At 30.3% G+C, this 10782-nt stretch overlaps 1 protein-coding gene across 1 annotated transcript; it reads left to right on the top strand.

The window, feature by feature from the left end:
- The first annotated feature begins 1392 nt into the window (after positions 1–1392).
- On the top strand, positions 1393–4387 carry LOC147072327 (uncharacterized). Its single transcript, XM_085946725.1, has 3 exons — positions 1393–1899; positions 2153–2378; positions 2493–4387. The coding sequence occupies exons 1-3, from the start codon at positions 1742–1744 to the stop codon at positions 3942–3944; spliced, it is 1836 nt and encodes a 611-aa protein (XP_085802851.1). The 5' UTR covers positions 1393–1741; the 3' UTR covers positions 3945–4387.
- Positions 4388–10782: the final 6395 nt, after the last annotated feature.

Here is a 10782-nt window from a genome sequence, read left to right as displayed (position 1 = left end):
ATAAATCCATATTTAGTTTCATAGTAAATCAATACTAAATTTTCAATTTACTGGCAAATTTAAAAATAAATGTAATTAGAATAATTTGTAAACAGATTAATTTGTAAAGCACTCACTAATGGGTGTTTTCTAAGTTATATGCTATGATTAGGATTATATAAGCGTTAATGTAATTAATATATATTGTTTAAATAATACTATCAATCGAGTACACTTTATAGATTGAAGAGATATACTCATCGCATTCCAACACGGCGGCAGCTGAAATTGTTGTTCAGATTTTTGATTTGTTAGGTAGAATATAGAAATTTCATCGGGAAATAGAAGAATAGGAAAATGTGAAACTTAGTGATAAAATCATAGGTAGTTTGACGTAATAATATCATGGGACCATCAGTATAGGCTGTAGAAGGTTACGGTATGTCTTGGTTCTGATGTTTCTTCGTTTAAAATAGAAATTCAATTTTAAAACAACCACAAAACTGCACTGAACGTATATTTATATGGTCATCCAGAGTGACTAAAGTTAGAACAGGGTTTACTTCATAAATTGTCATCCCATAATATGATCTTTTTCGATATTTTATTGTTTTGAGGTAATTTTCACGGGTCTATTTGAATCATCCAAAGTGACCGTTGTTAAAATTCGATTTGGCCTAATTATAAAAAAATCACTCCTGTATGAAAGCCTCTATCGGTGCATTCACTAGTTCTCGTATATTTGCTCTCTAATATCAGAAACCTCCGCTAGACCTAATCATTGTTACATAATATTATTACGTTGTATATTTTGTAATCGTAAATAATTGTACGTAAAACATTAATTCACCGTGACACAGTTCGCAGTGAGCTTACTATCGGAAAGAGATGACCGTATAATATACGATCTTCAATTGTATTAGATTCAATTTGAACATTAATTTAAAATTAATAGCTGATTTTGTCAAAATTCTTGAATTCAAGAATGAAAACCTAACCTAACAAATAATCCAGTATATCGGCTATTTTCAAAATTTGTTTACTGCTGGCTTCCTGTTAACCGACAAGAATCGCGTTTTATTTATACATAAATTTTATGTCAGTACTATACGACCCAAAGAGGTTGGACGGTCTTTAATATACGGCCATATATTTCCGATACAACATTTCACGGTGAAGTGAAATACGGTGAACTGCATACGTACAAGTTTCCAGACACGTTATTTCGTATATTATATGATTAAAAATAACTGTTGTATGCTTCACTTACTAAAAAAATTTAACTTAAGTGCCCAATATCGGTTTTTTTTCCGTTCATATTTATAGAGAAAAAATCTAGAAGATAATATACAACTACTCGTCAGATTATGATAACATTGATAACTCACGTAGCAAAATTGAAGATCTTGGCATAAAAACATCAAATGTCCACTTTTTTCCATTTTCATTTTATTGCATTTCTATATTCCCTATGTATGGTTACATACAACTGTGCAAAGATATATTTTTAAAAAAAATCATAAGTCCCTCAAATCCGCTCTCAAAAATATGCCACTTTTCTAAAAACAGCAATAGTCCAAGGAATTTTGTTTGAAAACAACAAAGGTCCAGTAGTTCCACACTTTTATCACCAGGCGGCGTTAGGCGTTAGTATACATTCCATACTTGTTAGTGCCTGACCTGTCAAAATTATCTTTCATTCGTTCAGTCATTGGCATTGCCATTTTATGAAGTTCCTTAACGATTGTTTGTATATTTTATCATGGAATGTAATAGGATACAGACATCCGAAACGCCTCGTAAGAGAAAAGTTAATAAAACCAAGCAAACATTAATAAAAACCGCCAAAATAAAGGGAAGTGATCATGTCAATCATGTTGGGAAACGACTCTCAAAAAAAGTTATCGGTGAAGATTGCAGGTAGGAATAATTATGTATTCATAACATATATTCAATTAAAAACTTATACATTATTAATACGTACTAAAATATTTACTATGCTGAATAGTTTGTGTGATTAAATTTAGTTCACAATGGCTGTGATTACTTTGAAGTTATGACTTCTTTCGAATGCAAAGCATTGTATTTACTATGTTGTTTTATGTAAATGTATGTATGATTGTAATAAAGTATATTATGTAGGATTGTATTTAATTGATTATTATGTTTCCAGGTGCAAGAGGTTTCATTGTTTTACAAAAATAAATGAAGATTTACGGAAAGAAATATTTGAGAATTTTTATGAAATGGATTCTAAAAATCAACAAGATGGCTATATATCTGGATGTATAGAAGTAGTACCGATCAAGAGAAGACGTCCCAGAAAAAATACTCCGATAATAATAAATGATGTCAATGATCATGGTATATTCAAGCATTCAGCATCATATAAATATAAAGTGAGTATTCATTGAATTAATAAAAAATGTACATTCAAATTAGGCATTACACCTATTATACCTAATGATAATGTGTTTGAAAAATTTATTATTTTTTCTCTTTATTTACTTTAGATACGATCTACATCTGATGGTATTAACGAAGAAGTCTGTATGAAGGCATTTGTGGCAATACATGGTATTACGCATTCCCGGCTGCGACGTATTCAAGACAACATCACATTTTCGGGTTCGGCTCCTATGGACAAACGAGGAAAGCATCCAAATCGCCCAAGAGCAGTGCCTGAATCAGTGATTCAGTTGATTCACATTCATATACAATCATTTAAGGCACGTCAAAGTCATTATTCTTTCGCGAAAAATAAGAATGTTAGGTATCTTCCGGAAAATTTGACTATTATGAAAATGCACGAGATGTTTTTAAGTAAATACAGGCTTCAACTAAACTATGACACATACTACAGAGTATTTACAACTAGATATAATTTGTCATTTGGAGCTCCTCGAAGCGATACGTGTTCATACTGTGATTCAGTTACAACCAAACTGAAATTACCCGATCTCTCTGAAGATGAAAAACGTAAGATTGAGATAGATTATCAACTTCACCTGGCTAAAGCACAACAGTTTACTACAACGAAGCGAAGATTAAAAGAACTCGCAAGTGGTTCAAGTGATACCACAGTCATATCGTTTGATTTTATGCAAAATTTGCCTTTACCGAATATGGTAACAAATGCGGTATTTTATTCCAGACAGCTATGGTATTACATTTTTGGGATACATGACTTGGCCAGAAATGATGTATATATGTACACGTATCATGAAGGATTCGCCAAACGAGGTCAAAATGATGTAACATCTTTGTTACTACATTACATAAACCACCATCTGCCAGCAGGCACGAAAACATTGTATATTTTGAGTGACGGATGTGCTGGACAAAACAAAAATTTTGTTATGATTTGGTTTTGGTATATGGTGGTACATGTATTAAAAAAAATTGAACGAGTCATCCATATATTTCCTATCAGAGGGCACACATTTTTACCAAATGACGCTGACTTTCATTTGTTCAGCAGTGCAAGGAAAACAATCCTTGCAGACGTGCCAGAGGATTGGGATAAAGTTGTATTGGATGCCAGAAAAACTCCTGGGCCCTTTATTCTGGAGAAACCGGAGCAAAAAGATTTTTTAAATATTAAAGATACGTTAAAGCCTTACTTTAAGTCATCCTTCGGCAGAGATTTTCATCTTAGGCAAGTTAGAATGTACAAAATAGACAAGGATTGTAAGGGAGAAGTGCTTTGCAAACATCTCAGTTTCTCTGGACTGTGGAATAGATTCAATATAGTGAAAAGACATCAAATGCCAGTCACGATTGCGTTTAAGCCAGCATATGATGGCTTAATTCCATTGAAAGGCGCAAAGAAAAAAGATATTTTAAAATTAACTAAGTATTTACAAAATCCAATAAATGCATCATTTTATGAAAATTTGCCGTGTGACAATGATACAAATGATAACGTTGAAGAAGACAGTGAAGGTGTGAGTGATCAAGACTAATCAGTAGTAATATGCACATGATTGATTTATTTTAAATATTTAATTGAAGATTTTTTTAAAACATGTAAGTACGTAGCTTAATAATTGGTTATGATGTGTCAAAACCTTCTTAAATGTAGTATTATGATTAAAAAATAACAGAAATATATATTTTTTGTTTTATTTAATAAAATTATAATTTTATTCATACTATTTGCTTTTCCATGTTTTCAATTTTGTTATAAAAACGACAAAGGTCCAAAAATTGTGTAAAAACAGCAAATGTCACATTCATTTCTTTTTAAATATCTATTTAACAAACATCAATTTGATATTTTATTTACATACATGCAGTGCATATAAGGCTCCTCCATGAATCTTCATTGTCAAATTATTAAAAATGTGTTTGACAACCAAGATATTATGTTTTTACCCTCTCCTGAAAAAAATGACCTTTGTGACATTTGCTGTTTTTATGCCAAGATCTTCAATTATTTGTACGATAATATGATCACTTCCTACCATAAAAGATAACGATATCATTCTTTGTTCCATTAAAAGCTATAGAATTTGAAAAGGATTCAAAGATAGCGTTTATCTGGAGTTTATTTTCGAAAACTTTACAATGATAATTAGATACTTAGGTACCAACTCTCTTTTTGAATAGTCATCCTTTGAGATTTCCTAATTATTCGTATATTAAAACTGCCATTAATTGAATTTACTACTTTACCCGTATTGCATGATATATTTAAATACATTATAATTCAAATTACCAACAAATTATATTTACACGGTACTTGTTTATGCTTCTGTAATATTGCTTGACAAAATATACATACATAATATAATTATTTCATTAATAATAATTACTAGGGCTTACAATAAATCGAGGAGTTTAGAGTTTCGTTATTATATCTCGTCACATCAACTAGATAACTTGATTTTCACTATTTTTGAGATAGCTATTGAATATGATTCTACATTTCCTTCTCTACAAAATGATAAAACTATGTAAGTCGGAAGTTAATGGGAACGTACTGTATTAATTTTGTGTCTGAAAATATAAGATAACTTTAAAACCATAAATGCATTCAACAAATAAAATAATATACCTATCTACAATATTTTTTCATGCAATTGAACATTGTTTAGTTATTGTTCCCAATTAGACAAACACAATTTTCCATCTTTATTTTAAATAATGATTATTGCTTATGTTATGTTAATCGAGGAAAGTTTAAATTTCATTATTCCAACAATGACCAAATCAGAGTTATCGAGTTGTAGTATTGAGGTGACGCTGTAGTATTTTCTTAGTTTATGATAATTAATTTTGATAAATAGTAAATAGTCTTACTAAGTTTTATGAGGTATGTCTTTTGATAGATCCAATGTATAGAAATAATGAAAGTATTGATGACTAGTTTTATAATAAAAAAAAAAACTACAATTAGTGTCTATTTTCTCGGTATGATATAACTATAACATTATAATCATAGAGTTGAGATTAGAGTCGTGAGATTTATAATATTATAATGAATGTACTATTAAATTTATTGTCTGAAATATGAATTAAAATCTTCCATCGGTAAGTCAAAAACATGAACATAAGGTCTCAAAAAAGATAGGTGTCTAATGTCACTGAAGGAAATATTTTCAATTGTTGGCTCAGAATATTATAAACGGACCCATCCGTCACAGACGATATAACTCACAATCTCAATTTTTTTCAACAAAAATATATTTACCATACTTATAAACATTATATATTATAATATATACTCGAATATATTATGTAAACACGGGTCATGCGATCCAAATGACAGTAGTATAGTGAAACAGAATTGCAGTAATTGAAGAAAAACATAAATACCCAGACTTTGAGAAAAACACATAAATGTATTGTAACCTCACCGAGAACCAAACTCGGAGTCCTCGAATGAGAAGTGAGTGCCTGTTAAATATTAAAACAATATAATTACCAATACATCGTATAATATTCTCTTATATTCATACAATCTCCATATTGAACCAATTCTACTTTCGTATGTCACAATTAATCATTCGTAATAAAATTCATATTAAATTTTTAAAATATCGCTATGTTACAAAGCTCGGCTATGCCTTAAACAAATGCATAATCCACACGTGCACTTGATGTAAGAAATTGAGTCTCTTTTAGTGTTTTCTTGAGTTTTCAGTTTATACTACACGTAAAATATGGCATGAGATTGTTAATATCGCCGCAAATATACTGCGCACAAAATTGTATGCATACGTGTATCTGTATAAGAGAGCCAGTGCATCGCATGTCCTAAAATAATATTTTCGAGAAAACATTTTATTTTAACCGCTTGTTTAATTTATTTTATTAATAGACTCAAAATGTAAATAAACTGTATAGGTACAAAATCTGTACTTTATAAATGTTATGCAAAATTGAACATATGACTCTTGAGGTACAAAGATACATATTGACTGCTTAACCTAAAAACTGGCTAACTCCATCTGGACAGGTTTTCAGGAAGGTTCAGGAAGGAAAAAATTATAATGATTTAACTTTCGAGCGGAAATTAACAATTCCAAAACTACACTTGGAATTATTTGTTTACAAATAAGCTGCACTATGAATTAATACACTATGTTAGCTTCCCTTTTATATATAAATAAATTAATATAAAGAACGGAGTTGTTCAATTATGATATTGGAAATTTGGCATCTGCAGTTAGCTGCTGCGTGAAAAACGCGTTATTTATTTATAGACTAAGGAATTTGAAATTTTGTGTGAGCATTGAAAACATGCCTTATAACAAAATGCTATCAAAATCTCATTTTGGTCAAAAGTACAGTTACCTGGTTTGCAGATTAAGCAATCGATATGTCACAGTAAATCAGTCTTACAACGTTATATTAAAATAGTATATCAGTTAATACACCCTACCATGCTCCAGCATTGGAACATAGGGCATGAACTTAGTCGCGTCATTTTTTCGTTCCAGCCATGTCTTTTTTTCCGTGTGAGATCTGCAGCGTGTAAATTGGTATTGTAGCACCGCTGCAGAGTTGACAACGATAGCGGAATTCGTGCGGGTGAGCACTCCCGTGTGGTATCCAAAGTATATTTCGTAGCCACGTGAAGTGCCTCTTTATGACTTCATCCGGGACCGAAGACTGACACTTCTGCTCACGACTTGAAAGTTTCTGACGCTTTTATGAGTTTTGAGAATTTATATATCAACCGAATCTTAGAGGTATACCTACTAGTATAGCTATATTACAAAATAGTATAATACCTTAACTAAAATAAAATATATCATGTGGTAGGTACTCACTCAACACCAACATCTTCAATGAGACATTTTCCACTGATAAAAATGTACAATATTACTTACAGTTATTTATTCTTAGAAATTTTAAAGACAGTTATTTATTGAAGATATGGAATAATAATTAAATGCAAAAGTTTAAAAATCCTATAAATAAAGACAGTCTATTAAATTAAAATTAAATTTTAAAAAAATAACATTAGTACCTGTATAAAACACATTAAAATAGTTTAATTCATCAAGCTACATAAAATGATACCTACTATTAATAATTGATCTTATTTATAATACTCAATGGAAGTGATCAGAAAATCATTAATCTACATTCTAATGTGAATGCAAAGGGAATATCACTACGTTCAATAGGAACGAAAAGAAAATAAATCATGTGGTATAAATACTATAATATTATTATATTGTGTTTTATTTTAATTAATATAACGTTTTTCCACCATTCAAAAAAATTTTAATATCTCACAGTTAAATCTAGCTATATTTAGATCAGGGGTATTCAACCTGGTCCCTACCGCCCACTAGTGGGCTTTCCAGCGTTCATGGTGGGCGGTAGGGGTCTTAAAAATATTTTCATTATGTTTTCATATAATTCCCCGTGACAACTTAAATTTCAGAAAATATACTATTTGAATCGCCCTCGCATAGATGGATTAATTGCCTCTTATCGGATTTCACAATTAATTGCAAAAAGTGGTAAAAGCTATAATATTGGAGAAACTATAATAATACCCTATATAAAAGAATTTATCTCAACAGTAATGCATCAGGAAAGTTACTTCCCTACTTTATAAATCACCATTATGTGGAACCGGTGGCGGTGAGAAAATTTTACTACTAACAGAGATACAAAAGTGGGCGGTAGGTATAAAAAGGTTGACTAACCCTGATTAGATGATAGTCATAATACTATTAGCAATAAATATACCTTATTGTTTTGTATAAAAAAAATGTTAAATAATAAACTTACAACAATAAAAAACACTCTAACTCATTCGCTGCTGACTAGATAATGATTTTTTTAATTACCACCTTTAAAATGCACGTTAATTACATCGATTGGCCGCCTGGTCATTACGCGCCAGGTGTGTCTTCAGTGTCCAAAGTATTAAGGAACGTTTATATGACGTGACGTCAAAAAATGTTATTTTCATTAAAGGACACTTCATTCACATAATAATGACAGCATCTTTCGTTTTTTTTTCATTTCTTTCAACGTCATTAAAAAACCATTAATACAGTTAACGTTTTTTTAATGAAAATGACTACTTACATCTCAATCATTGAAAACCTTGAAAAAACATATAACTTATTTTATGTATAAATTAATTAGATGCAGTTACTCGTATTAAACCATTGGGCCCAATCCGAAAACATTTTTAGACATAACTTGCTACAATATAATATTATGTAAGTGCTTGTACCTTGTAGGATCCTGAGTGAGGATACTCGGCAGTCCTTCATTATGGAAAGAGGCTTTATGTATACTTCATTGAAATAACTGTTTTCAATTTTTCAGTAAAAAAAGAAAACCCAGGGCTTAAAATGTTTAGATATCCGTGCAGAGTTTTCTATATATTAAGTGTTTTTAATACAAACATGTTAGTTAGATTTATAAATAACTGTTATTTAATTATACTACATAATTATAAGGAATTATTATTAGGGCTATAAGCCAACAAGGCATTGACATTTCGGTTTGTTTGCAGGTTGGAAATTTTCACTTTGTTTATTTACTATTTTTAAATATACGCTCATCACTAATTAATAATAATTATTAACATTAAACTACAGTGATTTTAGCGAACTATAACTGCCCTACGTGGGCACTTGTTTCGCTCGCCTTTATGAAATTGTGACCTTTTCTGTACTGACTTCTTTATTTTAAATAATGTTCTAAACTTTCTAGTAAACGAAGTACTTATCCCGTCATTTTTTTTGGTCGGTTATCTACGATAAGACATCCAAAACTCACTAGGTTCCTCAAAATTTATTATTAATTGTCAAATTCTCGCCATAGGTTGAAGTATAATTTTCTAGATAGAATGAACACCACACCTACCTGATAGTCGATATGCAATTGCGTAAAGATAGAACATATTACGATTTTATTTTAAAGGTATTTTCAATATACTTATATGTATCATTAGGTTTCCAGTATGAAATTCAAGGCAATAATTTCAGGTTGTAAATTTGGTTACAGTACATAAAGGAAAAGGGAAACAATTTTCATATACATACATTTATTAATATTATTTTCAATATTGTATAAATTATTCAGTATTCCTAAAACATTGCGATAGTTAATAGATAGCTACCTAATTATTACCAAATAAACAAATTAATTTATTAAATAAATATAATATTACGTCAGATTTATTGTCATATAATAAGTATGTAAATGTAACACGTTTTAATATTTGATAATATTTCTTATAAAAACAATACTACAAAATTAGGTGAATTATATTTCTACTTTACTCCGGCAAAACGACTTTATTTATTCGAAAATACGTTTTCTTGTGAAGTAAAATTTTAGTACACGTAGGCGTGACATTATTAATGGCTTTAATAGCCGCTAACTAGTCGACATACCTATATCAAGCCGTTTTTAATTTTTCAGTCGCACGCCAGAGAGGTAGGTAATTTTTACCTGCAAAAATATGGCCTTTGTGACGTGTTTGCGAAAATACCTAGCCGTTAGAAATAGTAATTACGAAAATTACTATAAATAAAACGAGGGCCACTTTAAGCGATTTGTTACTCACTCAGATTTTATAAAATACTTTGTACCAACAACGTTACTGTCCCGAATATAAAGTTATGTTTATTCATCCTAATTCATATAATATTTATATTCCGATTGCATCCATCATACGGCTTGCAGAGAATAGAGAGAGGTGCTGAAGACTGATCCAGAATTCAGCAATATCTGTTCCGGAGTGATCACGATTTTCAGTCACTAGAATTGCAACGAAGAAAAGAGATAGTTACCTAATTTATAATTAATTATAATGCATCAATCTTCGATTTCTCCGCTGCGATATATAGATGTTTTATATGTTAAAATTATTTGTGTTAAACTATTAATGGCGTTTTAGCCTACTCTCTGTTAACCCAGAATCTTGAAATTTGCCACAGACAAGGTGTGATAATTCGTTTAATTCGGATTTGTGGTCTGCCTGGTGCTCCATACAATATTCTTTTAAAAAAAAAACTAACTTTTTTGTTTGACGCTATCGATCTTAAATTTCCAAAAATTAATAGACCAATATTAGTTGTTCCAAATGGGAATACACAAACACGGCCGCATTTAATAATTTCTGAATTAAATGAAAATGCCATAATCTCACGCAAAGAAACATCATCATTGTCTATGTTTATATGTGTGTTTATGTTAAAAATGCCTTTAATCGTTATTCTAAAGATTATTATATGGTTACAATAATTGCACCCATTGATTCAATGAGCACCTTTCTATGCTGGCAATTTGTAGGCCTATGACTTTTAAAAACCT

This window comes from Rhyacophila brunnea, unplaced genomic scaffold, assembly GCF_057557595.1.
Source record: "Rhyacophila brunnea isolate RB1 unplaced genomic scaffold, BYU_Rbru_1.0 scaffold_2, whole genome shotgun sequence".
Lineage (NCBI taxonomy): Eukaryota > Metazoa > Arthropoda > Insecta > Trichoptera > Rhyacophilidae > Rhyacophila > Rhyacophila brunnea.
The sequence above is the reverse complement of the archived record's forward strand: the minus strand, read 5'-3'. Positions and strand labels throughout refer to the sequence as shown.